Source organism: Dipodomys ordii, unplaced genomic scaffold (genome assembly GCF_000151885.1).
Source record: "Dipodomys ordii isolate 6190 unplaced genomic scaffold, Dord_2.0 Scaffold85, whole genome shotgun sequence".
Taxonomy (NCBI): Eukaryota; Metazoa; Chordata; class Mammalia; order Rodentia; family Heteromyidae; genus Dipodomys; species Dipodomys ordii.
Genome location: NW_012267301.1, coordinates 3736276 through 3754602, shown reverse-complemented (window position 1 = coordinate 3754602; position 18327 = coordinate 3736276). Strand labels below are relative to the sequence as shown.

The 18327-nt window shown below is 45.1% G+C and overlaps 1 protein-coding gene across 2 annotated transcripts in view; it reads left to right on the top strand.

Moving 5' to 3' along the window:
* Ablim3 (actin binding LIM protein family, member 3) overlaps positions 1-18327 on the top strand; it is a 127596-nt gene that overhangs the window by 96120 nt on the left and 13149 nt on the right. Inside the window, exons 8-13 of one of the 2 annotated variants that reach the window (XM_013025500.1) lie at positions 5983-6041; positions 9075-9146; positions 15271-15400; positions 16125-16223; positions 17508-17555; positions 17759-17893. In XM_013025500.1, the coding sequence (XP_012880954.1) occupies positions 5983-6041; positions 9075-9146; positions 15271-15400; positions 16125-16223; positions 17508-17555; positions 17759-17893 (543 nt within the window). The remainder of the gene's footprint in view (positions 1-5982; positions 6042-9074; positions 9147-15270; positions 15401-16124; positions 16224-17507; positions 17556-17758; positions 17894-18327) is intronic. The other variant, XM_013025499.1, reaches the window with a different exon arrangement.

Here is an 18327-nt window from a genome sequence, read left to right as displayed (position 1 = left end):
CTTCACTTAATATAATTTTTTCCAAGTTTTTCCATTTCCTAACAAATGGGGCAATGTCATTCTTTCTGATGGAGGCATAGAATTCCATTGTGTATATATATAATGTGGCATTCTTACTGCATGTCTGATCCAAAAGAAGCTCATCCAAAGCCCATCTCCCTTCCACAGAACATCCCGTAAGGATTGTTGGGGCACCTAGGACAGAAATAATTTTTATTGAGATAAAATTCACTTAACATAAAGTTAACTATTTTAAAAGATATAAATCCAGGTTCCACTAGGGGCCCATGCCTGTAATCCTAGCAACTCAGGAGGTTGAGATCTGATAATACAGTTTGAAGCTAACCCGGGCAGAAAATCCTGTGAAACCCTATCTCCAATTAGTCACCAAAGAGCTGAAAATGGAGCTATGTCTCAAGTAGTAGATTACCAGCCTTGAGCAAGAAAGCTAAAGGACAGCACTCAGACCCTGAGTTTAAGCCCTAGTACTGGCATCACCATCATCATCATAAACAACTCAGTAATTCTTAGTACATTTACAATATTGTACAACCACCGCCTCTACATCCACCTTACCCCCAAAGTAACCCTTTACCCATTAAGCAGTCCCCACTTCCCCTGTGTACTCACTCTGGCAATACCCCATTTGCTTTATGTCTATAGTCTTACCTCTTCAGGGTATTTCATATAGATAGAATCATGAAATGTGTTTCCATTTGTGACTGGCTTCTATACCTGAATATGTTATTTTAAATTCATGCCATAACATCAGTATGCCATTTCTTCTATGGCTGAATAAATTTCCATTGTGTGGCCATACCACATCTGTTTGTGGGAATTTTAAAGAAGCAATTCCAACAGCCTAGCCAGTCTAGATCACAAGATTGGTGCCAACTGTCAATAGAAGCAGAGGTTGAACAACTTCACCCCTGCGGTGGTCAAAAAAGATCTGGAGAAGAAGCCTGTTGTAGGAGAATTCCTAAGCTGGGTTCTGAGGCCAAAAACTCAAACACTGAGGGCTGGGAGTGTGGCTTCGTGGTAGAGTGCTTGTCTAGCATGCATGAAGCCCTGTGTTCAATTCCTCAGTACCACATAAACAGAAAAATCCAGAAGTGGTTCTGTGGCTCAAGTGGTGAAGTGCTAGCCTTGAGCAAAAGAAGCTCAGGGACAGTACCCAGGTCCTGAGTTCAAGCCCTAAGACTGGCAAAAAAAAAACCTCAAACACTTAAATGAATGAGAATGATTATGAGTTCAACACTGGGAGGGTCCGCAGGGAAGGTTGCCACAACCTGCAGAGTCTAAAAGCACTCCAATTCTGGAGGGTTTAAAATCACAGTGCTGACCAAATAGAACTTGCAAGCAGGCCAATTTCTGTCACTGGTGTGTTTATCACTCCCCACTGGGCTTTCTAGAAGATAAGAGTACCAGCTTCAGCTTTGGTATTTTAAAAAATAAATAAAAATCACCAGGAAATTGTATGCCAAGATCCAGCAGAGAATGGGTGGGTTCCTAAACATTCAGTCAGCAACAAGCTGCAGGTGTGGGTCTGCTGTAACCAGTAAGGTAAGGCTGCCTGCTGGCCCTGTGAAGAATGAAAGAGACTGAGAGCCAGCTGAGGGAGGTCAGAAAAGTCAGAGCTCTGACTCTGAGTCAGCTGACACAGAAAGAGCTAATCCTTAGCACCGGGTTTCAAACTGCAAAACCGAGATTTGTGGATAAAAATCTTGGAAAACAAGAGATTCGATGCATGGAACCAGCCACCTAGAAAACATGTTAGAGTTCTGTATTCCTTCTTTCATAATATTCTAAAGAAAGAAATCTGGAGGTTTGTCTCATTCTCACACTCAGAGTCACCTGGAAAGCCTTTGAATAGGATTGTTGGGCCCACCTCCAAGGAGTTGGTCAGAGGCTCTGAATGAAGACCCAAGCATCTGCATTTTATTAGTCTTTAAGATAGTCATCCAAAGATGTCAGGCATCAACAAACCCCAATCTGAGTGAACTATAGCTGTCAAATCAGAGCCTAAATTGTACTACTTAAGTCTCTGGACCCAGTTTAAAGGATCCAACTGGCCTAAGATTGACTATCACATTTCTTTTGTTGATTCACTCAATGAATATTTAGTGAGAATCTAAAGTCCCTGCCAATATATCTTCAGATATATTGAGGAGATAGATATGAATCCATCTCTTCCTAGAATTTACATTCTTGTTAGGTTTATTAGAGGGACAGCAATTCTTTTCTTTCTAAAGAGAAACTGTTGAGATGAGCCAGAATCTCCAGGGATTGGGATGATTGGTAAATATCCTTACATGTGCCTCCTGAGTGGTGAGCCTCTCCATCACGAGTGCTCAGGATTTCCCATCCAATGTGTACTTCTAGGAGTGAGGAGCTGTCCATCAGCAAAGCAACTGGAAGTCCTTTCTTGCAGATAGCTATTAAAATATCCAAAACTACTTTTTACCTTAAGGCCTGCTTTTGAGTGCCTCCTTTTCCTGGCTAACATCCTCCTCCAGATTGCTTTTTACCTTGTATTTTCTTAAAATGCAATTATGAATCTGAGCACTGGTGGTTCACATCTGTAATTCAAGCTGCTTAGGAGACTGAGATCTGAGGATGGCAGTTCAAAGCCAGCCCAGGCTAGAGGGTCCATGAGATTCTTATCTCCAGTTAACCAGAAAAAAGCCACAATGGGGCTGTAGCTCAAGTGGCAGAGTGCTAGTGTTGAACAAAAAAGCTAAGGGACAATGCCCATGGCCTAACCAGAGTTAAGCCCTAGTACCAACACACACACACACACACACACACACACACACACACACATTCAATGGTAGGATCCAACCAGTTATACATGTATCGCATTATTAAACACATGGATCAGGCACTGAATTGGGCTCAGGATAGAGTCCGTAAAACAGAATAACCACCTTCTCCCTTCTGGGTGTTATCTTTCTGTTAACACCATCTATTGATCTGTTGATCACCGGTATACTTTCAGCAGATCATAATTTCAAGGGATCTTCATTTTTAAAAAATCACCTTATGCCAGCACTGGTGGCTCATTCCTGTAATCCTACCTGCTCAGGAGACCATGATCTGAGGATCATGATTCAACGTCCACTGTAAGTGGCACTGTGGCTCAGAGAGAGCTAGCCTTGAGTGCAAAAGCTCAGGGACAGTGCCTAGGCTCTGAGCCCAACCAAAAAAAAATCACTTTATTACCTTTTCTTACCTTTATTTATCTAAGTTTACTGCTATCAGCAAATTCTTTTTTGATCCTCTTTTATTTATATGATTGCTTTAATTCCTAAAGGTCTTGTTTTTTTCTTATTTCTAGTTATATTTTCTTTATAGCTTTTGGTTCTTACCCTCACCTCCTATTTCTCATTATAAATAAGCTTTCTCATATACAAAAGCCTGAAGCAATGACCATTTGTGGCTTAGTTTTATTTCAGATAAGTTCAATGTCATCGAGTCTAAAAGTAAGAGACTATTCAGCCTAAGCCCCACCATACACACACATGCCTTATACATCATTTCCCCATGAGGACTTTTGCTCCCTGCACCTTTTCTTTGTCCTTTCACCTAATCTTATGACCTTCTCAGACCTCTCTGTCGGCCTCATCCATTTCCTACGGTGACCTGGGACATGTGTTTCCTGCCACACAGCCAGTCATAAACAATTCCTAGTAGATTTGGGAGTAACTCAAAGAGGAACCGGAAATGCTCTCTAATTTAAACTCCCAAAAGAAACTCGGCTTAGTTGGCAGTGGACACACCCTGTGATTGCTGGCTCAAGCCACAGACCCGGAGTCCCTCTACTGGACTCTGAAAACCACTGCATTTCACTTAGGAAGGAATTAAACTCTTGAATAATTGAGAATAGCCGGGAATATCAGCAGAAAAGAATCAAAGATTCCTACTCTACAAAAGACAAAATTGGACCTAGGTTAAAAATCTTAGCTGAGCACTGGTGTCTCATGCCTACAATCCTAGCTATTCCAGACACTGTGATCTGAGGATCACAGTCAAAGCCAGCTCATGCAGATTAATCTGAGAGACTCTTATCTCCAGTTAACCAGCTAAAAGCCAAATGTCAAGGTGTGACTCAGGTGGTAGAGTGTCAGCCATGAGCAAAAAAGCCAACTGAGAATGTGAAGCCCTATTACTGGCGCACACGGCGCGCACGCACACACACACACACACACACACACACACACAGAGGAATCTTAGACTTTGCATCAAAAATTTTTAAAAATCTGGGGGGGAGGGGGGAAGGAGAAGGATTGGGATGGGGGGGAGGGGGAAGGCTGGAAGGGATGGGAAGGGTAAACAAAGGAGGGGGCTGCAATGCTTGGTAAGAAATGTACGCATTATCCTGCCCATGCAATTGTAACCCCTCTGTACAGTATGTTCACAAATAAAATTAAATTAAATTAAAAAAATAAAATAAAATATCCTATGAAAAAAAAAATTTTTTTTTAAATCTAGCTAGGCCTGGTAGCTCACACCTATAGTCCTAGCTGGGATTTGAGGATCTCAGTTCAAAGCCAGCCTGGGCAGGAAAAGTGTGGACTCTTTTATCTCCAACAAACTACTTAGAAAAGGCCAGAAGTAGTGCTGTAGCTCAAGTAGTAAAGCGCTAGCCTTAAGCAAAAGAATCTTAGGGACTGTACTCAGGCCCTGAGTTCAAGCCTCAGGACCAGCACAAAATTTTTTTTTAACCTCAGATGTGAAAATAATCTCCTAGACCTTCCAAATCCCACCATATTGTAATTCAGGTGAAGAAATTGAGACCCAAAGAAAGAATGTATTCAGGTGGAACAGAGGCAAAAACCCAGAACTCTATACTTAGATCAACAATTTTCTTTGCTTCCAGTCCCTCAGCAAGTATCTCAGATCTGGGGGCTCCAGGAAATGAACCATACTGGAAAATATATCCTAGAAACAAAGTCAGATCAACAAATGCCATCTGGGGAATCAGGAATCTAGCCATTTGTTGGTGCCTTTCCTTTTAGGGCTTATTAGAAGAGGATTGGCTCCAAAGGGATAATATGTTCCTATTTTTCCTTCTAAGCCAGACACCTGTCCCATCAGTGGGGAATGTGCAGTATTTGGAACTTCTTAACATGTGACTAGCCACCTGTTGCTCATGCCTTTCCAAACTGGCCTCAAGTTGTGGCTGGCCAACTGGACACCCACTCACAGTAAAATGTGGGCATTAGCAACACAAATATACTACATTTGAAGAGTCTGGAGTCTCTGGGGAATTAGGAGGTCAAGACAACTCTATCAGGCCGAATATACACTGCTTTGGAGCATTTATCTACCCTCAAATGCAGTAGTTCTGTTAAGTCCTAAGTCTGTCCTAAGTCTGAAGAGAGAGAAGGTCTAGAGTTCACTGTTGTCTGTCATTTTCTTCAACCCCCACGGCCATTCATTCATTCAAGAAATATTTATTCACCACCTGCTATGTTCACTCACCACTGCTCATCACACACTCATCCATTCACCCCACTAACATGTATGGAGATCCACTAGGGCCAAAGCCTCACACAGACACTGTGGGAGATAGAGCCATGGGTAAAGCTCAGTTCCTGCCTAGAAGGAACTTTTGACATAATAAATCTGCAAACTACTGGAACTTAGTTACAGCTGTGTGTATGAAGAGAGACATAGAGTGTGCAATGGAACCAAGAGGAGAGAGAAATCACTCCCCACTGGCCGGTAAGGAAGTTGGCAGGGGATATCATGTGAGACCTGAACTTTCCTAAGTAGGCAGGATTTGGTGTGTGAGCAGTCAGACTGGCATGCCAATGGTTCTTCAGGCTATAGGGAGATAAGAAATACAAGGATTTCTTCCTGGCTGATGTGTGGGGCACATATGTCTCCCAAGGAGGAAAAGGAAGTGGAGATGGGAAAGATTCAAAATGCTGGTGAGACTGAAAGGTCTGAGCTTCTGTTATTTTTCTGGCCCTTTAGGTTCAGAGGTGTGGCACCCCATCTGTAAGCAAGCAGCTCGGGCAGAGAAGAAGCTAAAGGTAAGCAAGCTATGATGATATCAAACCAGAGTCCTATGTGACCAGCTGTACCTACCAGCTGGGGGAGCTGTGCATGAGTAGCTAGTCAGTATCCTTAGTGTACCCACTCCCAAATGTGTGCCTGCTTTCCCTGGGTTCTTTCATGGGAATGCATGCTTGCCTCAGGGGGGTTTGAAAGTTTTAAGATGTTGGAGGTGAACAGTAGGGCACTGCCTTGTATGTGAAGTGTTAAGTGTGTCCAGGGCAGGTGAGGTTATAATCTCACCAAAGCTGACCAAGATGGCAGTCTTTCTGAGGTGTTCATGCCATGGTCCTTCCTTAGCCTATTAAGATTGTCACCATAATTGACAACTGACAGAGTTCTTCACAGTCACTGTGTGATTTGATTCCTTCAGTCCCCAGAGTTAGATGGGACAATTTTATCTCCACCTTGCCTGAGAGAAAAACTAAGTCTAAAGAGAATGGTGATTTTCCTGTAGCCGTGCAGCCAAGCAGAAACACAGCTGCATCCCCAGACATACACCAGACCAGCTGAGTCCTGGCCCTTCCCTGAACGACTGTACTCTGACAAAACACTGGGCAGGCTCAAGAACCTGGGTCCCAGACTCAGTAGAGAGGAGTAAAGCCACCCAGCTCTAAAGCAAGGGCCTGCCCTGGGTTCTTTAGATTGTGAAGGGAATCTCTGGGCAGTATGTTGGGTACAGGGAACAGCACTTGATTTCCAGTGTGCTTTTACATCCCGGTCCCTGACTATCAACTTGGCCCCTTGAGACTTTATTATGTTAGGCTGGTCTCCTCAACTAAAAAACCCAAAGGCACAATATCTGTCCAACTATTAAATATGTCTCCTTTGCCATTTCATCCGCTTAATGTAAGTCTGATGGAAGAGCTGCACTACAGGTGTGTAATGTTTTATTTTGGGTATCTTTGAGCCATGCATAAATCTTTTTCACCGATTCTTCCAAGGCCTATGCCATTTAAAATATAAAAGGCCCTCTCTCCGTCTCTTTGGAGGCAATTCCCAAATTTGAGTTATTCTTTAAAGCCCTGATACTTTTTTATCTGTCTATCATCTCCCCACAGCATTTTTGTTTTTCTTTTTTCCCCTGCACAGTATTTTCAACTTAATATTTTCCTTTAAATCAACTCACTACTTTTTACTTAACATAAAATGTAATCTTATAATACCAAGCAGAAGTGAGTAAGGCTTGCTGCAAGTAGGAAATAATCATAAAATTCAAGCAATAGCAATGAAATAGTTATTAAGAATTTTTTGCACAAGTCTCAAAATTGGGGTAATTTTTAATGTAAAACTTCATATTGTGAAGTCTTTTTAAACTCAGTTTGTATATATGTCCACTAGCCTACAAATATTCTTTGAGAAAGACAGGCAGACAGACAGACCTTTAAAATTATAGTTAATGTTGCCAGTACACTCCTTAGTTTAAAAGTGGGCAGAGGAAAGGAATTAGTAAGGGCAATTAAGGTACCAAATTAAGAGTTCTTTTCTATTTAATCAGGAGGATTGAAGTAAAATGTTGAATTTTACTTCTCACTTTATGACTCAGTATCATAGAAAGTTCTACCTATATTCATCTTCCTAGAGCCACCATAAGTTCAGAATCCAAAGTTTGGCCAGGCCAAACTATAAGCTCTAGCCTATACTTCTAGCTATTCAGGAGGCTAAGATCTGAGGATCACAATTGAAGCCAGTTCAGGAAGATAAATCTCCAAGTCTCTAAAAAAGCTGGAAGTGAAAGTGTGACGTAAGTGGTATAGTACCAGCCTTGAGTACAAAAGCTAAAGGACAATGCCCAACCCCTGACTACAGGGGAAACGTCCAAAGTTTGGGAAATTGCTCTGTGGCCCCACTTAGAATGCTTGATTGACATTGTAGGATGAGAAGCCTGAGAGAGAACTGAAAACTCCAATTCATTTTGCACATCAGGAATCCAAGACCTCTCAAGTCACAAATTTCCCTACTGGTCCTCTGGATTCCCAGTCTGTCACTTTTCCACCATAGCACACTTCCTGGAGTTGTTCTGAGACTAGCATCAGACTGTTCCACTGGGAACTGTTGTTTACTTAAGTTGATGTCAGTTTGCCAAGGGTACATGCAGAGAATCAGCATATTGTGTAATCACAGAAAGTGTCAACTATGTTTGAATAAATACTAAGCAATTTATGCATTTAAAGTAAACATATTATGCATTGGAATAGCTTAAAATAAAAGGTCTTATGAGCAACTTCCTATTTACAAATATATTCAAACAAAATTCATATTCTAAGCCAAGTGCTCATGGCTCACGCTTGTAATCCTAGCTACTCAAGAGGCTGAGATTGTGGTTCAAAGCCAGCCTGGGCAAGAAAGTCTGTGAAACTCTTATTGTTAATAAACCACCAGAAAACCAGAAGTGGCACTGTGATTCAAGGTGGTAGAGCACTAGCATTGAGCAAAAAAGCTCAGGGACAGCAAGTAGGCCTTGAAGTAAGTTCTGTGCATTTTGGATTAGATTTACACTTGGACCTTAATTTAAAATAAGAAAGCTAACTGGAATTAAATGACTTGAATTTCTCATTGACAGAAATTCAGGGAAAAAAGAATACAATTTGTAGAAATAAATTGACTGAACAATGTAAAGGGAATCTTCATACTTTAGACATTTTCAGGCAAGAAGTATCCATCAAATTCTGACAGAATATTTCAAAAAGATATGTTACATAGCATCAGATGTTTCAAATCACTAGGGTTCTTTTTTAATGTAGAAGGTTTCCATAGAGACAGAGAAAAGAGCCACCTAAATTGACCTATGATAATAACTTGGCATGCTTTACAATGATATTGAAAGCTCAAATAAATGTATGAAATAGTCTCTTTTTAAATCAAGAGAGAAGACAGAAGTAGCCAGAGAGACATTCACAGAAATTCTAATATACCTCCCCCCAAAGAGCTGCCTTCTGCACCTGCCTTCCCCTCCCCCACCACCCCTAGTGCTCAGCTCCTCACCTCTTCTGTCTTCATCTTTCCCACAGCATAGACGGACGTCTGAGACTTCCATCTCCCCGCCTGGATCCAGCATTGGGTCACCCAACCGAGTCATCTGTGTATGTATCACTTTTCAACCACCACGGGGCTTTTCTTTTTCTTTCTCTTGGTCTAAGGCTGAAAGGATTGCCAGGTGTGCATCAAACTGATGTTTGTGTGTGCCTGTAATGAGCTAGACCCTGTGCCAACCCTTGAGGAGACAGAGGTACAGCAACGCCATGAACCCTGTCCTCAAGTGCACGGTCTAGTACATTAATCATTAGAGGGATATTCATTAGAGGGAGATCCATGGAATACCCAAAAGAAAGGGCAATTGCAGGAGCCCTTGCTGAGTTCTTAAGCCAGGACAAGGTGCCTTCTTTCCCTATTCCTTAACTGAGACGAAAGCAAGACAAAACTGGGGATCAGAGTGGTAGTTAGAGTGGCAGAGCACTGATGTGCAGTAATGGTGTGTGATAAAGAAACAGAAAAGAGAAGGAAGCCACACACCACTCTGCAAGATGTGCGAACCTGAAGGAGAGCTTTCTGAGTGTGTGGGTAAGCCAGAATGGAGTAGAGCACCTGCAGATGTCTGAGCTCCTGTCTCCAGACTCATTTGCCAGGGATGTGTCAGATGGACAGAGGTGGAGCTAGATGACCTCAGAGGTCCTGTGTATATATAATGTTCTCATTCATCCCACAAACATGGGTGGGGCATCTACTGTGTGCTGAGGACTGTGCTGGAGAAGTTGCCGTGAACATCCCAGACCTGACACCTCAGCTTGATGCCTTCCTTTGGACACACAAAGCCATTACTAATCAGTTGTAGTCATGGTAAGTGCTGAGAAGATGCAGTTTCCTGATGATGCTACTGATGAACAAGAGATCATCTAGGACTGGCTGGAAGAAGGCATCCCAGAGGAAGAAACATTGAAGCTCAAACCAGAGGAGAGAGAGAAGTCCTAAGCCAAAGGAGGTGGGAGTGGCAGGCAGAACCAAGGGAAGCACTGACATCAACGGCAAATAACACTATAATTGAGTGTGCACTCTTCCAGCCTTCTAGAAGTCTAAGGAGCTAAGCAGACCAGAAATATGAGGATGGTTGAGAGCAGGGAACAGAGAAGCTCTAAATACAGTCCTCAAACCTACCAGCCCAGGTTGGGTCCTGACACCATGATTAAGTCATGACTCCTAATCCACACCGATTTCTGTTTGATCCCTGGTTAATGCCCACTGATGGCACTATTTCCTTTCCTTTCTTCCTTCAGTCAGATAGAAAACAGACGTGGGAGTTATTGACTGCAGCTTTACTATGGGCCAATACTGCCATGTGGCTTTCATAGAAAACAAGCCACTTTTTCCTTTCTTTGTTTTGTGGTTCTGTGGATTCAATCCAGAGCTTCATGCACCTCAGGTCACTGAACTGTATTCCCTCATTCCCAGCACAAGACAGGGGACTCTGCTCACAGGCTGAATTTGTTGGAGATCTCTCTCATAAGAGGAGAGAAGACAGAACCACACACACACACACCCATCACTATAAATTGGACCAGACCACAGCAGGATAAGTGGGCTTAGTGTCAGGCTCAGTTTATAGGTGATTGTGAGCATATCTCCAGAAGGGAGTTAGCAGAGTTTGAGCATTCAGGAAGCTGTTGCTTTAGAATGTCATTGTCAGTTTATCACTAACTGCTGCCCTATGCTACTGAGGAGTCTCATTAACTGATGAGATGTTAGGCCTGCTGATAACTCATCTGAGAACTGGCAGAGCCCACTAGAGTTGCCCTATATGAGGACAGCTGCATCACAGATGAACAGAAACAACTGGGGACACTTGGGCTCCTGCTTTCCAGCTGTGAAGGATTTGTAAACACTGAGGTCAGTCATCCCCCTAGCCCAGTCTTCCCTTCCACGCTCTCCTCTGACAGCTCCCAGTACCTTGTGTACAGCACTGTCAATCACCTTGTGTCACATCACCCTATAGATAGCTCCCAACTGGCAAAAAAAATCTACTTTGTAGAAACCAAATAACAGGAATGTTGGCTTAATTTTCCTAGACTTATATGTGAGGTTTACTATTAAAACAGAATCACTGATGAACCTGGAATGGGCAGGTTCTTTCAAACTTTCTTTCATTCACACTGACTTCCATAACCAACCCCACATGTCTTTCTTCTTTCCTGGACACCACCAATTAGTTATTGTGCCTCCAGACCTGAGGTCTTCGTTTATAACAGCGAAAATAAGGTATTCCTTCTGAGGTTTAGCGTAGAGTGCCAGGATTCTAACTGTACATTGAGATGAGTTTGTAAGATTCCAAAGCACCATCAAGGTCAAGATTACCATTGAGGACAAAAAGCACCAACTACTACTTCAGCAAGTGGACTCCTTAATAATGCTCCTTTTACTCACATACCCCAAAATTATCTCCAATTAACCACCAGAAAACCAGAAGTGGCTCTGTGGCTCAAGAGGTAGAGTGCTAGCCTTGAGCTAAAGGGCTCAGGGACAGCACCCAGGCCCACAATTCAAGCTCTGTGACCAACCAAAATTAATTAATTAATTTTTTTTAAAGCTGGAGCAGTGGAAGAAAAGCCACTAGACAGGAGTCAGACCCAACCCATGGCCAGGAAGGAAGATTGTAAGGGAAATTAGTATATCAGTCTTTACATTTACTTGGCCTTCAAAAGCCAGCAGAGAACAAGAAAGGTTGTAATTACCCCAGGCCTCAGGACACAGACCTAGTAGATCTAGAGGAAATAGAAAATAAGCTGTACAGTATCCAGAGAACAATGGGATGGGTGAAGGATATAACAATGAAAGAGCTGCGGGAAGTTTTAAAGTAATCAGGCTCACATGGTACTTATAAACACTGCCATCTAAGAAGTGGTTGGGTCCTGATACTTTACCAGCCCTCTGACTCTGGGAGAATGTTTTAAGGATAAGGCAGACTTCTTGGGTTCTGTCTCCAGTGGCCCGTGTCTTAATATACTTTACCCCAGACTTTCTAAATGGTGATAGTAACCACAGAGACATTTCCTGGTTGACCATCAAAGAAAGCAGATGATGGAGGAAACAGCTGGGGGACATAAATATCGACAGGACATGGCTTCAGGACTGAGATGAGTAGCCGCTCCCTGCAAGGGGAAGCTGCCTTCTAATCCACCAGCTTTGGAGTACAGAACTCAAAGAAAGTCAAGTCAACATTCAAGGCTCATTTCTGTTTTCTCTACGGAGTGTCTTGCTGTATGTATCCCTCTGACAGTGTAAGTTGGTGAACTTTCTGTCTGGGGAAGCTAGGGGGAGCCACTGGGAAGGGCAGGATTTCATGCAGAACTATGTAGGTTCCAGTTCTGGAGTTTGCTACTTAATGGCTGTGTGTGAACTTGGGCAAGTTAATTGATTTCTCTGTGGTTTTGTTTCTTTATTCAAAACAATGATAATACTATGAAGAGTTGTAAATTGTGTCAATTAAATGAGTTAATCCATATAAGACCTAGAGACAGAGCCTGGTTCGTCAGAGGTGCTCACCAAATGCTGGCTGGTGTTTTACTATCATGACTTTTTTTTCTTTATGCTCTTGTTCTATATAGAAACTGGGATTTAAACGCCCTTCCTAGGTGGAGATGGGTGGTAGTGAGCACCCATGATGTGAAGTTTACACTGGATTCAAATCTAATACTAGTTCTGGAACCTTTTGATCTCTATTTTTCTCACCTGGAAAGTAGAATAATATTGATACTTACCTTCACAGAGGCATTTAGAAGAAATTGTACCCCCAAAGCAGGGAATCTGATACACAATATGTATCCAGTGTCAGCCCTGTTGGAATGGATGACCTCTAAGAGCTAGCTTTTTCTCACAATCTACGACTCTTCCATTCAAGCCTAATACATTGTTTATGATGGGAACTGGGGAGGCTCATTCTCTCTGTACTTTGTTTTTACTTCCTGTCTCCTTTCTCTTTTCCCTCTTATCTTTCTACCTCTTTCCTGTCTCTTTCCCTCTTCCCCAGGCTAAAGTGGATAATGAGATCCTTAATTACAAAGACCTGGCAGCTCTCCCCAAGGTTAAGTCCATCTACGAGGTGCAACGCCCCGACCTCATTTCCTACGAGCCTCATTCCAGATACACGTCCGACGAGATGCTGGAGAGATGTGGCTATGGAGAGGTATCACGTCTTGCCCTCTCTGGGGCTGCTGGAAGAGCCAAAGTCTCACGCAGCTCAGCCCCCATAGTGCCTGGCCCCAAAGTCTTCTAAATTGAAATTTATAACCAGCATGTAAAATTTAGAAGTTTCATACACACACACACACACACACACACACACACACACACAAATATGGCTTTTTATGAACTGTGAGACATTGAACTTGTATTTCTACCATCTAGAATGGGTAGCAAAGTCCTGTGGACCAAACTGCCCCTTATCCTTCCCAGTCCCCACTATTTCCTCTTACACCCAGCATGGAAGCCAAGAGCCTGCAACTGCTTATCACTTAAGTCATTGTTTTTCTCATAGTGAAGTTCTTGCTTATACTCAGCCCTTGGCTCTTGTCCTGTACCAGGCTCAATAGCTGTTGAACTTCATAATCCCTAGTTAAGCATGCTTTCTTGGTTTTGTGACTGCACGTAAGCTCCCATGCTCAGAACAAAAGACACATTTACAAAGACTCAGCCATTAGATGGTTTTAGAAACATGTGGTAGCTAGACAAGAGGGGAACTTTCTGGCCAAGGCAGGGAGGCCTCTGCAGGGGAGGTCTTGGCATCTATGTTCCAGATTTCTCACCTCACCCCAGAGCCTCTGAGCTGGGATAGTTGGGAGCAGCAGGAGCCAGCCTTGTTGCAGGATCTGACTAACCTGTGTCCCTAATAATCCCCCAGCTCACTAAAGGAATTTCATTTCATTTGGTTGAAGGCCTAATGCTAAGGGTCTCTGGATTCTGGCCCCAAAAAATGATCTTAGACACAGGGGATCAGAGGTTTGGAGAAGCTGATTTTCCTTCTGCATCTAGAAATGGGTAATCAGGATCCATGGGTCCAGGGCCACCTCCCCTCTCAATCCCTCAACAGATGTTTTGGTTCCTCCACAGAATGGATTTCAAGAATGTAAATTAGCTGTCAACGTGTGAAGCATTAGGAAATTACATTTAAGAATCTACTTCTCTGACTGGTCTTGGGTATTAAGATGCTGGTCAGCATTGGATAGGTTCCAGCCTGCCCTGATCTGCTGTGACTGAGGGACAGCAGCCCTGTCACCAATCAGCAGCCAGCTTGCTACCCAGCTCCCACACTCAACAGCCCCTCTGAGGGTAGTGACCTGACTCTTGCTCAGCCCTGAATGTGCATCCCCTACCCTGGGCATCCTCTTCATGAACCAGAGGGATGGTGAACCAGGAAAGAGATAGAAGAGAGTTGTAAACGTAGCTCTGAGCTCACCTTGGGGAGACTTGAGTTCAAGTCAAGGCCCACCACTTCTTCCTCAGAGGCCCAGCATACTCCTGAGCCCTCCTGTTCCCTCTGTGGTTGTAAGTTTTCCATATGTAAAGGTGGGGCGTGGTCACAAAGTGTCCGGCCTCTTGTCAGCAGTTCTGACCTTCCTGAATTCTAAGAGAAGCATTGTGAGGGGAAGGGCACCAGGGGCAGCGGCCAGCCCTGCCTTCATTTAACCACACTCTGTGCTTTTCTCTTTGCCCATCTCTCTCCTTTGCTCCTTCCATGGCTGCCTTCAAACTCTCCACTCCTCAGTCGCTGGGAACATTGTCTCCTTACTCCCAGGTAATAAGACCAATAGAGAAAAGGTGCCAAAGAAGACCCCCTCATCCCCCTCTCCCCAGAGCCCCAAGGAGCCTCATCCCTGCTTCAAGGTGTCCCCCACAACCAGAGAGGGTACACAAAGGGTGGGGATCCTTGGAGATTGCCAGAATGCCCTTCCATCGAAGATAGGGTCTTTCATGTGGTCTCAGGTCAGGATTGTGGGGACTGACTCTAGGTTCAATTTGAGAACCTTAAGGGATGCATGGAGGCCCTGGAAATGCTCCACCACCCTTCTCCTGTCTGTGTATAAGTCAGAAAGAGGGGGTGTGTCTCTATTTATTCCTGAGCCTCAAGAACCTCAAATTCCATGGTCTGTGCCCACCCGCCTGCTGGACTCCAGGACCTCAGGTCTTGCTCACATCCCCACTTCTCCTCCTCCTCCCCAGGATATCTACGAGAACCTGGACCTCCGGCAGAGAAGAGCCTCCAGCCCAGGGTACATCGACTCCCCCACCTACAGCCGACAGGGCATGTCCCCCACCTTCTCCCGTTCACCTCACCACTACTACCGTGCAGGTAAGGCAGGTAAACCCCCAAAGAAAGACAAAGAGCTGGGAGCCATGTAAGGATTTGGAGTCACTGGGCTGCAGGGATGGCTCAGGCTGCCCCAGAATTCCCTTGGCAGTATGGACCTTCTGGTCACCCTGGTGACTAGGGTTGGGCCTGACGGAGTCCGTAAGATGCCCCAGCAGAGGCAAAGATAGGTATATGGCACTGAGGAGCAGCAGGAAGGTGGGTGGAAGAGAGGGGAGTGGCAATCATCCTGGAAGCCCTGGCTAGAATCAAACTCCTCTCCCTTGTCCTTCAGCCTACCAGTTCACAAGCCAGAAACAGGCCTGGGCCTGGCCTTCACTCAAGGTCCCAGGCCCACCCAGCCAGCCAGGGCATCCACAGTCACCCTCCCTGGGGCTGGGTGAAGCAAGTGTTTGGATGGAGGGAAGGGTAGTTAAGGAGAGGCAGCTGGGCCACCTGGGGTGGAGGGGTGAGCCACCCAAGATGGCTTCCTTACGAATCAGAAGATCCGGCATTGGAGAGAAGGAGGGAAGGGGTGGAGCTTGTGTCTGCGGACATGGTGCATGAGAACACATGCTTCTCCCACTCTGGAGCTGAGCACGCTGGGACACCCAGCCCACCCCATCCCTGCTGCCATCACCCCACTGCTTCCTTAACAGCCGCTGCGTTAATGCCTGTTTTCTCTATCCCTCTATTCTCTCTGGGGACCACTGCCTGCGTGCTCCAGGGCCCGAGAGTGGCAGGAGCTCTCCATACCATAGCCAATTAGATGTGAGGTCCTCCACTCCAACCTCTTACCAGGCTCCCAAGCACTTTCACATCCCAGGTAGGCGCTGACAGCCTGGCGTTTCCAGCATGGATGCATGCCCTGGGGGGGGGGGGGTGCCAGGCATCTGAGCTGCCCTCTCCTTGCTGCACACACACACACCAAGGAGGAGCTGGTTCCTGGGGGACCTCCCAAACCAGTCACCTGTGCTCACCCACCCTCCAGCCCCCACACCCCTGTATCTTTGGTCTACCCAATTGACAGAACCAATCTTAGTCAAAACCACGGAAAGCAGCTCAGAGGGCAAAGTGGCAGGGAGTTTAAGATCAGAGGAGCATGATGGGACAGGGCAATAGGGTCTTGGTGGACACTGCTTGAATCAAAACTCTTGGGACTGAATCCTAATCCTGCTGCCCATAAGCTGTTGACCCCAGAGCCAGTGTTTTAGTGTTACTGAGTCTCACCTGCTCTGCCTGCCTATGAAACCTGAAGTTCAACTGGGATAACTGAGCCTAGAATCCTGCCTTCAGTGCCCGTATTTTCTAATGTGGGGAGACAGATGGTATCTGAATAAACAAATGAGTAAAAGGAAAACTGCAAGGGATAGTAGATGCATTGAGAGAGAGACAGAGACAGAGACAGAGAGGATTTCTTGGAAAAAATGGCATTAAAGCTGAAAGATGGGAATGATCCATCCTTATGAAGACCCCGGGAAAGGTAACCTGGGCAAAGGAAACACCAAGTGTGATAGAGGTAGTGATTGAAGGTCAGGGAAAACCAGGGATTAGATAACCTTGTAGGACAAGATCTCACCCCTGAGTTATTCAGAGCCAGGTCAGGCTGTCTCCCAAACCCAACCTCAGCTTCTCACTTCCCTCACAAGAGCTTGTCCTGCTGCTTTATCATCCCAGAGGGGTGCTATGCTGTCTAGTTTTGAGGAAGAAGAAAGGAGCAAATCCTGAAACATAGCTGCAATACCCTAGGGACTTTCACTTGGAATTCAGTGTGGCCACTGGGGGGCGCTGTGGACACCTTCCTGCATGGGGATCTGCTGAGCATGCCCCACTGTCTGCCATGCCCACCATTCACCCCACCTTCCTTTCTTGGCACCATTTGTATCCATCCATCCCTCTCCCCTCCTCTCCTCTCCCCCTGCCTTACTTGGAAACTTGCTGGGGTAAAGTTGAAAGTTCAACTTTGAAAGAGGAAGTCCACAGGGGAAAGATGGTGACATCTTGGAAAAAGTTGCTGACTGTGTCTCTTTTCCAAGATCAATTGACCAAATGCTGTCCTCTCCTGTCTCTCTTTCTCCTCCCCATTGTCCTTTCCTGTTCCATATGACAGCTGGAGAAAGTAACATCTACCGGAAGCCCCCAATCTACAAACGGCATGGTATGGTCAGAGCCAGGAAGTGGACAAAGAAGGGTGGGGCATTAACTGTCTGTGCCGTGGCTCCTGGGCCTCTAAGAGCAGCACAATGCAAGGCCACAACTTCCCTGATCCCTGAGCTGCCCCCACCCCCATCACTTATGGTGACTCTGGGGAGGAGTTCAGTGTCTTCGTCTCCTTTATCTGCTCTCGTTGGCTCTCTGCAGGTGATCTGTCCACAGCAACCAAGAGCAAAACAAGCGAAGACATCAGCCAGGCCTCCAAATACAGTCCTGCCTACTCACCAGACCCCTATTATGCTTCCGAGTCTGAGTACTGGACCTACCATGGGTCCCCTAAAGGTAACATTCCCAGGTGTCTGTAGGGAGGGACCTTGCCCTGTTATCTATGCTGGGGACTTGGGCTGTTGTGAGCATCAGTTACCCTCTCCTTCACACAGTTATTATGAATGAGGATGCTTAGCAGGAGGTATAACTGAAGGTTTCTATTCAATCACCAGCAGGTCTTAAGGGCCAACCATAGGCCCTAGAGAGAGAAAAATAGACCAGGTCCTTACCCTGTGGGAGCATGGGTCCTCTCTGTGAGAGGAAGTTGATACCCAAGGGGTGGGGGTAAAAGGTTCCCCTTGCAAGTTCTCAGATACCATAGGAAGGAAACAAGGAGGTGGGTTGGCATAAAATGTAGAAAAGCATCTGCAAATAACTCAGGATGGGAGGGCAGTGCCACGGGAAGAAAGGAAAGGCCAGCCTCTTAACCTTGACCTTGAAGTGGGAGG